At 38.7% G+C, this 12,744-nt stretch overlaps 1 protein-coding gene across 3 annotated transcripts in view; it reads right to left on the reverse strand.

Annotated features, from left to right (window-relative positions):
* The window catches only part of bnc2 (basonuclin zinc finger protein 2), a 300,299-nt gene that overhangs the window by 175,882 nt on the left and 111,673 nt on the right, over positions 1-12,744 (reverse strand). For 2 of the 3 annotated variants that reach the window (XM_039694552.2, XM_089132283.1), the window contains exon 2: positions 11,841-12,092. The exons of the other annotated variant lie outside the window; for it this stretch is intronic. In XM_039694552.2, the coding sequence (XP_039550486.2) occupies positions 11,841-12,092 (252 nt within the window). The remainder of the gene's footprint in view (positions 1-11,840; positions 12,093-12,744) is intronic. 3 annotated transcript variants of the gene reach the window in all.

Consider the following 12,744-nt stretch of genomic DNA (forward strand, 5'->3'; position numbering starts at 1 on the left):
TCTTTTCCCTTTCATGGCATGAAAATGAAAATTCAACATAAAAGTATTATAAATGTAGTCCTGGGTTCTATATTTTATGTCCATCCAGGAACAGACAGAACTATTTTAAATTTTGTTTACACAAAACGAGTAATGACAAAAAATTATTTTTTTTTTGCTTTTAATTTTCATTTTTCTAAAGTGAATGTGAAGTAAAAATGCGCTCTTCCGTTGCAGCTCTCTTATTCTTTTCTCCTCCTTAGTCTGCAGCTCTTTTGACTGAAATCAGGGACAAAAGAAGCGCATCATACATTTTTGTTCTTTATTTCCTAATTAAATTATTTCTTAATTTCCAACGCATTTTCATCCTAGGGCCTCATCTAACTGACACTTTTGACCATGCGTCCAAATCTGACGCACATAGCAACCTTTAGCGTCAGTTAGATGATGCTCATCCTTGGGCGTCATCTAACTGACACTTTTGACCATGCGTCTAAATCAGACGCACATGGCAACCTTTAGCGTCATTACACGTTTAGATGACACGGGTAGGTTTAGGTATGGGGTAGGGTTAGGGTTAGACCACTAGGAGGCGCATCTCATATTGACGCTAAAGGGTGCCATGTGCGTTGGATGTTGACAAACAGCCCATTCTCACCCCCAAGGCGTCACTTAACTGACGCCTTGGAAAGCATTTGGACATGCTTCAATATCTGACGCTTTAGGCGCCCTTTAGCGTCAGTTAGATGACGCCCTAGGATCGCGTGTACCCTACCCCCACACCTAAACCTAACCGCGTCTTCTAACTGACGCTTTCCTTTAGCGTCAGTTAGATGACGCCATAGGATCGCGTCATGTAAGTGACGCTAAAGGGCGCCTAAAACGTCAAATATTGAAGCATGGTCAAAGGTGACGCCTTGGGGTGAGAATGCGTTGTGACACATGGTCAAAAGCGTCAGTTAGATGACACCTTGGGATGAGACAATTACTTCATAACTTAATAAAAATGTAGATTTTGGCCAAATTGACAGGAAAATCAAAGCATGTTGAAAATGTAATGTCATGCACTTACTGTCTCAATCAGATGTGCTCGTTCTAATGATGGAAAGTAAAAGAAAAAAAAACCCCAAAAATTCACTGGTCAAGACCTTAATTTGAGCTTGATTTTGGTCATAGTATTAATGACAAATGCAACTATATAAAACCACAATGTCAACTTGTCAAATATCGTGTTTTTTCCATCTCATAAAAAGTAGTGGTTTTGGTCATAGCAGGGGCTGTAGGGCAAAAATGATTTTGCTTGTGTCACAATATGAGGTAACCCTGGCCCTGTGTGTTTGTAGAATGTGCGTAGAATGTTTTTTTTTTTTTAAATAAAATGAAATCATACACAACACAATTGAAAACGCACTCTTTGTGTCACAGAATTCCTCTACTTCTCAAGTCATTTGTCTAGACTTAGGGACAAGTCAGCGAAGTTGTATCCCAGACAGAGAGAGAGATAGAGAGCGTCCATCCTCAATCCTCCCCACTGCCCGTGAGGTGATTACACTCGTCTTTTCCCCAAAGTAAACCGCCCATTCTTATCGCTGCGGTACAGTTAATCCTGCCTCTCTGTCCCTCAGGGGTGTCAGAGAGGTGGGGAGGGGAAATGCTGGAAGGAGAACACATTTGCCACTTGTCTATGACACATAATACCCGAGGTCCTTCAGGCAATCAACTTTTACCTCACATGTATTTGCTCATCTGAAGACCCCTGCTGGCTCAACTGCTAGTAAAAGGGGGAGGGGGAGGGGTCACAGGAGAGACAACCTAAATTAACACTTGACATTCAATACGGTCAGGGCCTTAATTGGCCAGAGCCTTCCTTAGAAAGCAATTTTCTATTCCCCAAACTACCTCAGGAGTGTCGTGCATGAAATGAGGTTGAGGGGGAGTATGTATGCGTCTGTGTGCACATGCATTCATGGCACAATGGACACAGGGTGTTTGGTGGCCTGATGGTCCCTTCCTCACTCTTAATGAGAGAAGATCAAATATTGGTACGCAATCTAAGTTGAACTGGGACGGGAGCTCCCACCCCCACCCCCTCCCATACACACACACGCACACACAGCTCCCATGCTTGCTTTTTTATTCTTTGTGAGTTATGACAATTGTCTGGTGACCACAAAATGCCAGGAGCAACCTCTGGGCACTTTATTTTATGTGCTCACTCTTCTCTAAACAACACACACATGCACACAACCCGCACGGACACAGACAGGCGCGCATAGTCTTTTCAGCCCTCACTTCACAGAGGATACCGTTACCGGTGATGCTATTAACGCTTTCAACCTGAAAGGAATTACCCTTCCTTTAGCTGATCAGACAGCATTTTAAACTTTTAAATGCATCCTCTATCTGTAATCCCCTCTTTGCCATGGGTATTATCAATTGACTTTAAGACCAGATAATGTTCTTCTCCTACACATATGCTCCTGGAAATAGAGTTTCACTTCACATGATTATAAACCCTACTCCTTGAATCGTGTAATATTTGTTGAATGGGTGAAAATCAATAGTGCTGAAATAACAGAAGGCTTGCCTACTGCTAACTGCCCATGTACATCTCGCGCAACGTGAGAAGGATTTATCAGCGCGGGTCGATGCGATGCGAAGCGCAACCCGCTCCCTAAGCAAATTGGGATTCACATGCCAGACTGTCCAGATTATTTAAATATTCTTTTTGATATCATTGGTCACTCGCAAAAACAGGCCAAATCTTCTGTTGTGCTTTGAAAACGGAGGCATTATGAACAACTCCACTCTGCTACAATCAGCAGCTCATGATAAGGACAGGGAACTCTGACCCCTTTGGTTGCCTAGATACACTGGCCACTTCATTTGGAGTCTATCACAAGAGCAAATGAGTTTGTTTGAGCTTTAATTGACACCATGGATTGGAGAGAAGGAAGAGCAGTACCGCTCAATATATGACAATAAACCCACCGTAAATCACATCTGCTGTGCATCTGGGAACATGTGCTGTGACATTTTGTGCATTTTTTGGCATTTGATTATATAACATGCACACATTTATTTGCTTAAAAAAGTGGGCTTGTGAATTCATCATAAAATGTAAACCTTATAAGACTTATATAGACTTTCTAACGCATGGCATGTATGCGGAGTGGAGTGATCCTGAGATATGCCTCATGAAGGTCCGAGCCTGTGTGTTTCCACAATCAGAGCAGAATCAGTTCCAAGCAAAGGAAAAAGAAAAAACCCTCAAGCCTAGAGCTACAACACATACTCGCACACAAGATTTTGATTTAAAATACGCCTCCGGTTGATTGCAGTTGTGGTTGATGACAGCACCAACCCTCATATACATAACCACACACACACACACACGCACACACACACACACACACACACACACACGTCAACCTTTTGTACAACTGCTGGTCATAATTTATTAGGTTAAACGCAGAAAACACACATAAAACAAAAGCATTTCACAGTTAATACGACTTTTGCAATATTTTATGCATGCAGCAAAAGATCAAACAAATGTATGCATGCTCACTAAATCTATTTTGATACAAAACATTATGGTGGTCGTGGTGCTTTTTGTCTCATTTCTATAAATCATTGGACTCAGACGTGTTTGCATTGTAAATAAAAATAGATTATACTTCTTGAAAATCAAGTTGGTGAAATGTTTTTATTCATTTTAAAATATTTGAAGATCAATCAGAATATTCTTTATAAAGTAACATTCAAATTAATTATTACATGAAAATAATTCCTTGCATTGAATTGAAATATTGTTTTATTAAAAATATAAGTTTTATTTCCTTCAAAAATGAGATAATTGTCAATCCATGGAATTTATTCAAACTAAATAGAATCATTATATATATATATATATATATATATAATACTGTAGATTTTACACCTGGCATTAGTCTTTGGGAACTCAAATCAGAGAACACAATATATTGTCAACCCAACCGCTAGAAAAGCATTTCTTCTTCACCTCAGTGTTGCCATTTTTATATGACTTGGACTGAGTGCTTTACTTCCCCATGCTCAACACCAGTGTAGTGTCACTAATGAGGAAAACCACTGTGAGCAACTGAAATTACTGTCATTATCTGCGGACATGTGTAACTATAACAGTAATAATGGTGGAAGGTAGTAATAATAATAATAATAATAATAATGGTAAATCAGCCACAACATTAGATGAAATTATGGTGACACAGTCAAACCACACAGCAAAATTGAAAATGAGAGACTCTTTCCTGCAAAAGGGGAGTGTGATTTTCTTCTCTGTGTATTGTTGATGGTAGAAATTGCCCTCTTAGCTGTTTAAGATGAGGTAGACTAACAGCTTAAAAATAGCGGCCTCTGAATGTGCCAGTGGCATTGGCAACAAACCAGCAAAGAAGAAGAAAAAATAAAACAGGAAGCAAAAAACAAAAGTCATGCCCTCATTTCATGCCCCATGTTTCTATTACATTGTCATCAATATGCATTGTTTTTTTTTTTTTTTTTCAAATATTGTAGCCTTACTTGTTGTTCATTATCCAAAAATAGTTGTGTAACAGGTTTGCCTCTTTTAGTTTTCATAAAATGTTGCCTGATTAATATCAGAGGTTATTTGAAACCAAAATGATTTACATAAACACACTGAGTTAGTTTCTGTACAGACAGGAAAATTAGTATTTGCGACATAATCAATCATTGGGGTGCTGACATTTGATTGGATTTAAATCACCACAAGGTTCTCACACCTGTTAAATGTGTTAAAAGTGATAATAAAATCATGTGAGAGCATGAAGAGCATATTTTTTTTCAGGATCTCAGTTGGTGTAAAGTTGAAATTTGAGACTGAGCGTCCCAGAGTTAAAGTTGAAGCCCAGCGGTAAAGTGAAAACACTCAGCAGGCTTTGGGGTCTGACTGTCTGATTTGACTGACCTTTACGGAAGGGCAGGTGTTTTCTGGATTGGACATGGCATAACTCCGCACCAGTGAAGGTCTCAGAGGACTTGATAACTGACTCCAGTGATTCTAACTGACTCTTGTTAGAGCAAATCATAATGGAACCTCTTACCGGCATTCCGGGACAAAGGCTTTCAGGCACAGACTGCACCGGCGGCAGTACGAAGGTTAGAAGGAAATCTGAATATTGTCTCTGTTGATTTGATGTTTTCTTATTCAGTACTGACAAATGTAGTATGAGCAGTAAAATCAAGATCAAGCTAAAACTCTGATTCCAATTTTTGATTTATATAGAAAATTGCATAGGTCTTTACAGTGTTATACGACTGAAAAAAAAATCTTAGAATCTTTTTCTCTTTTAATGTATTCATAAATAATTAAAGTGCATCCTCCCAATCCATAAAAAAAGGAAAAGAAAATGATTCTGTCATCATATAATGGCAACACATTCTTTCTTTTTTTAAGAGTGTGGTCTCCGCCTCTGTGTTCATAACGCAGCCATCTTTAAACTCCTAAGGTTATGATACCTCTCAACACTCTTAAATAATTTAGGTACTAAGGTCAAGTCTTAAGACTTATGAACATTTCTGCATATTCTAAATTGTACAAAGAAAAAAAATTGTAACATTCTTCGAATTTTGCCACAGGTCTTTATGTGTTCTGTTGAAAGGTGTGTAAAAAAAAACAACAAAAAAACTACAGCAACATTTTACATACATTCACAACAAATGTAACTCCAAGTCTTGTGTAGCGTGTTATTTTCTCTTATACATACAATGTTTATGCAAATTTCTGCGAGGCTAATTTTATTTTTCCGTGGAGGTAGTGCGTGTCTCATCTCTGGGAACACTGTCCCCCAGGTCTCGCCTATCAGATCTCTCTGTCTCTAGCTGAGGTCTGAGAGGCCTCTCTCTCTTTCTCTCAGATCTCTGAGGTTTGAAGGGCAGCTGGTGCATTCTGATTGTGTCAGGCGCTCGGGGAACTAACAAGACGCAGAATGATGGTAATGTCCCCTCATTACCGCCATGCCGGGGGTGGTGACATCCTGACTCTAAGACTATTGAAACAGCAGTTTCCCTTTTAACCAGGACTTCCCTTCTGTTCAGAAAAAAAGGGGTCTATAAAAAAAACAAAAAAAAAAAAACTTTTCAGAGCATTGACTAGCTTGACAAGGACCAAAAATACACTGTACAAAATGGTAACATCTAAATAAACTGGTTAATTATATCAGTCAAATATATTATTTAATACCACCGAATCAGCCTAAATACATTAATATTTAAACCAACAAAAATATGTGTATGGGTTAAATCAGTTAGAAATAGCTCTTTAGGAGAACAATTGCATGTTAACACTTTTTATAGTGTACTATAACATTACAGACAGACAACCAAGTGAAATTGTTTCTATATAAAATGAAGCTAATATAGATCTCTGCTTCGTTACAATCCCTCAGTTAAGAGGTTAACAAGTTGTTTTACATTCACAAGCTCACATATGAATTCTGCTTGTAAAAGAGGAAATTACTTCAACAAAATATTTCACTATTTTAAATAATTATGAATTCTTGTAATACAAGTCGTTTTTGAAGTGTCTTATAGCCAAGTGAACAATTTAATCTGCATTTACCCACAGGAAAGCATGACTACCTTTCAACACTCATCGTCCTGATAAGAGCAGAGCAGAGCATCTCACATTTCTCACATTTTTATTCGTGTCTATGTCCATGGGATTGACCGCATCTGTGTGCAACATCACTTCTCTTCTCCTAAGCAACGCTGGAGACAGTATTGCTCCGTTTTCTGACACTCCAGAAATATATTCCAGAATGAACATGTGAGTGGCCGTGTCGCCCCTGAGGACAGACAGAGAGCAGAGAAGAGGCACTGCACGAGCATGTGAGTGATGTGCCCAGTGTCAGCTATTGATCATAGCCCAAGGAACACACAGATCTCAAACACCTACTCATATCCACTCATCACTCCTGAGAATAAAGGAAAGATAGCAACCAAATCTTTAGTGAGGCTGAATGAAAATCTTAACTGGATCGATTTGTGTGCTTTTCAGTGTGGGACTAGGGGGTGGGGGTTGGTGGGGGGCTTGTCCCCGTTGTGAAGTACTGATGAATCTGCCTCCAAACTGGCTGCAAGCCAGTATCACTGAAGAGTGAATTTCTCTACTCACGAGGGACCACTTCCCCTTCCCCAAAAACAACTTGCTTATGTCCCACACTTTCACAAGCTCTCTCTCTCTCTTCATCTTGTGCTTCCTCTCTTCGCTTTTAAATATTTAAGATGAACAAAATTTAAAAATCTTAATTAAATAATTATTAACAGCATTTTGAGGATAAATACATTTTAAGACAACTAAAATTGGGGTTTAAGCTGTAAAAATATCTAAATTTAAGAAATCTTTTTTTTTCAAAGATGTTAAAAACAATAACAGAGTGTAGTGATATTTCTCATGAGCATTTTAGTTTAATATTCTAAAATTGTTTTGTAAACATGGAAATATAGGGAATTAAATCATTAACATTAAAACTAATGTAACACAGAAACCGCTATAAACAACATGTATATTAAAAGCCATAACTGTAGAATATTGTTTAATACACTAATTATATAATGACTTAAATGGAATGAGAAATATTGAATCTCTTCTTTTTTCCAGGGTAGAAAAAAAATAATAGTTACAACAACTCGCATTTACAGTAGGAATGTAGGCAGAGGTCGTGTAGGCAGCACAATAACTGGCATGTATCGCTTGTGTACAGGCATGACAAACACATATTCACACACACTCAAAGAGTACAGAACTCTCGTATACAGTCGCCAAACATTTCTCGGCCGTTTCTCTCTCATCTGCTCATCACCTCTATGCATCTTTTTGTAACTCTTGACTTCCACAATAAAACACGCCAGCAAGCACTCTCGCTTTACAACAAAAATAGAGAAAAAGTTTACCACCTTTTCTCTGATCCTCTCCCCACCCTCTCTGCTTCCTTCACATTCCAGTTTCTCCTTGAAAACATTAAGAGGCAGTCTGTCGGGGAAAGCGAGAGGAATTAGGAAAGAAAGCATCCCTGAGCCAGGTGAGATTACTCCCCTCAACTGACTCCATTACTTAACAGGGTCAGTAGTTAGAGGAGCCAGATCCGTTCAGCACAAAGACCACGGAACCAGCAGCCTCTTTTCTGTACAGTGGCGCAATATTTCGGTGTGCTGACTCCAAAGATGGTCTTTGAAATGAAACTGTTGAATTAGTTGAATTAGTCCCTATTTATTTATTTTCCAACATATTTTCAACTTGCCTTGGGTTTGACAATGATCCTGCAAACAGGCATCTTCCTGTCACCAAAGGTTGAAACAGTCACGCTTCCTGTGACTGCTCCGTCCATTTTAGTCAGCACTAGCTGCACCGATCGCGTTGGCACTGCCCTGGGCTCTGCTCTATCTGCCGAGAAAAGATGGTGGGTGTCTCCCTAACCACATATCCTCTTTCACTCTCCTCTTCTCCACTCCACCCTTCTCTTTCTCTCAACCAAGGCCAGCCAAGAGTCGTTTCATCTCGCACCCACACACACATGCAGCACAGAGAGGGGAAAAAGGAAAACAGACACTTCACTATAATCACATGTACACACGCTCCAGTACATGCACGCACACAGCCTACACCTGATCCCCAAAAAGAAAGAAAGAAAGAAAGAAAGAAAGAAAGAAAGAAAGAAAGAAAGAAAGAAAGAAAGAAAGAAAGAACACATGATAGGCTACAGAAGATCGCAAAATGAACTGAGCTTCAAATCAATCAATATAAAAATAAAAAAAAATAAAAATATTAAAAAATTTAATAAATGTGGTTCATTTGCCAGGGTCTGAAAGGGGTCTTTTTTATTTGTTACATTAGAGAAGATGTTTAATAAATAGATAAATAAATAAGAGCCCCATAAACCGCATTCAACTCATTATTATTGTAGGATCTGTTCCCGTGTTCAGTTTTCAGACCTCAAAATACAATACAATATAAATGTTCTTTAACATTTAAAATAGTTACTAAATTAAATTAAAGCAACTGTATAGCCTAATCGGACGAATAGAATTTTAAAGGCTGTTTTTCCCTTTAATATGTTTCTAATTACCTTTAGCCCACTATAAGTTTCTGTTTAGCAGTCTTGTCGCACCCGCAACCGGCAGATTTTTAGTTTTTACATCTTTCAGTCAAGATTTTCAAAATTCAATATTCCTTATTTAAAATTAACGAAATTATATTACAGTAGGCTTTTTAACTTTTTGGTCTGGCGATGAAATTAATTTGCAAAACAAGACTGAAGATGGCAGCTAATCGTTTTGCGGAAAATCTGCAACTTTCAGTGTCATTCGTTTTCAAATTATTATTATATTGTTTTTATTAATAAAAATAACAATAATAATAAAGAATATAACATCAATAATAACAATAATGTTTTTGCCGTTGCATTTTTATTTTACGTTATTTAGGCCTAATCGAACGTAGAAGGTTTTATGAAAAAATCATCTACAATATAAAGTAATGTTACATTTATATTTATTTAAAAAAAGGCATTTATAGTATATATAACGGGGTGGTGCGGGAAGGAGCAAGTGGTACAGACATGAGAGGATGCTGAGAAGCCTCAGAGAGAGTGATGAAGTTCGCCTGCACCACCGCCTTTCAGAGTTTCCACGGGAGAAAAGATCAGATTCAGCACCTGAAAAAGGTTTGCGATGTGAACTGATCACAGCCCTGTTTCAGCAATGCGTATCAAAAGAATCACATCAAATGAATAACCTTTAAGTGCTTGATTGTAGTGCAGCCGATTAGTCAAGATCGAGCAATTGGAACCCATTAATAACCAAACCCAGATTAACAAGTATAGGCTAATGCATAAAATAAACCCTAGCACAGGGATCCAGGATCCAGAATATTTTATTATGTGGGTTTGATATTAATATCGACAATTGCACGTGGTCAGCAGTGCACAGGTGTAGGCTACCTTTAATTTAAAAAAATATATATATTAAAAAAATTATCGGATCGGATATTAATTTATGATTAAGATGTCGTGATATTATTGTTAACAGTAGCCTACATATAAAGCAGAAATTAATTTAGAAATGTATGTTAAATTACACGCTCGAAAAGGCTTTCAGTCGCTCTTTAGAAAAAAAAATAGGCTACATTTGAAAAAAAAAATAGCCTACACATATGGAAAAATACATATTTGAGGGGGAAAAATGTATTACATTCGTAATAAAAGAACATAAAAAATACCAGTGTCAAGCTTCTCGCCATCTGTGAGAGAAGCATAATATTTTATTATTGATTATGATTATGAACATGATTATGATATTCTTTTGCTCTAAAAAAAAAAATCTTTCTTTTATATTTATAACTCAAAAAGGATCGGATGCACAACATTTGCATTATGATATTTGTTTAAGTAGCACAGCTGCATCCGAAGAGCTGAGAAAATGTTGTCCTGACAAAATAACTGATAGCAGCCAGATTACACTCATTAGCCTAATGTCCATTACATAAGATACTCTCTTAATAAAATAATTATATCCAACGATTATTGAGTGATTTAGAGTCGAATTCAAACAAACTGCATTTGACGTAGCCTATGTCTGTCACTCATATTTCATGTCAAGGATAAACGGTTTAAACACGTTTTTAACAAACGTTCAAAGGCGCGTCTAAATGCACGAAAGTAAATCACTTTATTTTGGAGAACTTTACATAGTTATTCAACGCGTAAAGTCCATTCAGAATGTCATTTAACTTTCCAGAAGAACCCTTCCATGCTTCATAGTGTTTTCGTGAATGATTAAAGCGCAGGACTGAATCCACCTGCGCCGGAGCTCCGATGCGCCAAACAGCTAAACGCGCGTCTGAATAGGCTGCCATTCAAATCTTTATTCTCACTCAGATTCAAAATTTCTAAGTCAACTAGACCCACGCAGAGAAAATTTTATTAGCCTTTCAAAAATAAATAACATATCATAATTTGGAGAAATATCGTTTAAACTAAATGAAAAAATAAATATATAATTTCAAACACAAATTGGTTATCCATATTTTTACGTGTTCAATTTTAACCGATGCGCATCGCAGTGTTGCAAATAAAGAGAGCTGAGTATGAAAATTAAAGAAAAAAAAGTTTCTGAGGAATCTGGAAAGATATGTGGATGGACCCCCATTGTTGACCAAAGGGAGTCCAGGGGCCTGCGATCGTATCAGCGTGTGCATGGCACAGAGAAACCAGCCCTGATGATTAATGTTCTGCTCACCATCTCTCCCTCCACAGACCCCAAGCCCCCTCCCATAAACATTCTGTCCTGATAAAAGCATTAAGCACAGAAACTTTAAAATAACTACACAATGTTAAAGAGCTGTAGATTTTACATAGCTGGGGAAATCGGAAGTACTTTTACAAGTTGATGATGTTAAGAACTCCAGCAACAATCAGATGAAGTTAATTAGATATGTGCCACAGCCTGATCTACAAAAGGTCACCAAAACAAAACCTCACAGTCCAGACTGACCAGATGCACATTATTCACTAATGCAATTAATAAGAGTAATTTCTCTTCAACACTCAGAAACTTTAAAACGAAGGCTGCAATTTGTGACAACAGGCACCAGCCACTAAACCAACCAAAGAAGTTAAGCAAAACATAGTTTACACAGTAGCGAGCGTTAAAATAACTAACACCAACCAAAACATTTTTTATGTTCGAAAAAAAAAAATCGAATAAAAATCATGCTCACGCTCAAACACACACTTAACAGCTGCACAGAGATGAAGCAGACACAGTGTCACACTGAGCGAGAGGGACAGCATCCCACTGACCTGCTGGGACATTCTGAAAAGGAGGTTGCTGTCAGTGCTCTGCTGTGTCCATGTCCCCATGAAGCCCGGCTCGGCGCTGGCCGGTCTGGTGCTGAACTGCATGGAGCTTTCTCCTTCTCCTCCTCCTCCCCCTGCACCGCTGCTGCTGCTCCTGCTCCTGCTGCTGGCTCTGGCCGTGGACTTGCGTGCCCTCTCTCGATCTTGTTCTCTCCACACCACACCGCCTCTCACATCCAACTCTGTCTCCTCAGACTGCCGGCAGAAAAGAGGGGGAAGGGGGGTGGGGGGGCGGATAGGGGAACCGGAGAGAAAAGTAAGAGAAGGTGGAGGTTCAAAGAGGCAAAGGGTGACTACTCTGTTCTTTTTTTTCTCTTCTGTCCTATTCTTGTTCTCTTTTTTCTCTTTCTTTCTTTTCCTTCTCTCTCTCTCTCTCTCAGTGCTATCTTCTCTTGAGAGAGGGGTGAAAGTGGAGGGTCTTGACTGCCAGTAGCAGGAAGAGTGTGTTGAGTTAATTCAGGAGCAGGGCTGCACAATGCATATTTCCTCTGGGGCATGTGGTGGTAGAGGGCAGGATGAGTGTCGGAAGTAAGGAGAGAGGAAGAGAGGGATGGGGGTGTGAATTGAAGTGAAGTGAAGGAAGGAGAGAAAAAAGGGGGATGGCAGAAAAATGAAGGAGGAGATGGTGAAGGAGAGTAGTTTTTTTTTTTTTTGGCTGCACCCCCCACACACACACACACTTTTTTTTTTTTATGTCAGTCAAGCTGTGTATGGGCTGTCCTCCAAACATACCCGGACATATATACACATACACACATTCCAAACAGAAATCAATCGTAGAGCAAACTCAGTCACCCCTACCCTGCCCTTTGAACCCCTCGCACACCTCTAAAAAACACCACTTATA

Source organism: Pimephales promelas, chromosome 6, assembly GCF_988280905.1.
Source record: "Pimephales promelas chromosome 6, fPimPro1.hap1.1, whole genome shotgun sequence".
NCBI classification, from domain to species: domain Eukaryota; kingdom Metazoa; phylum Chordata; class Actinopteri; order Cypriniformes; family Leuciscidae; genus Pimephales; species Pimephales promelas.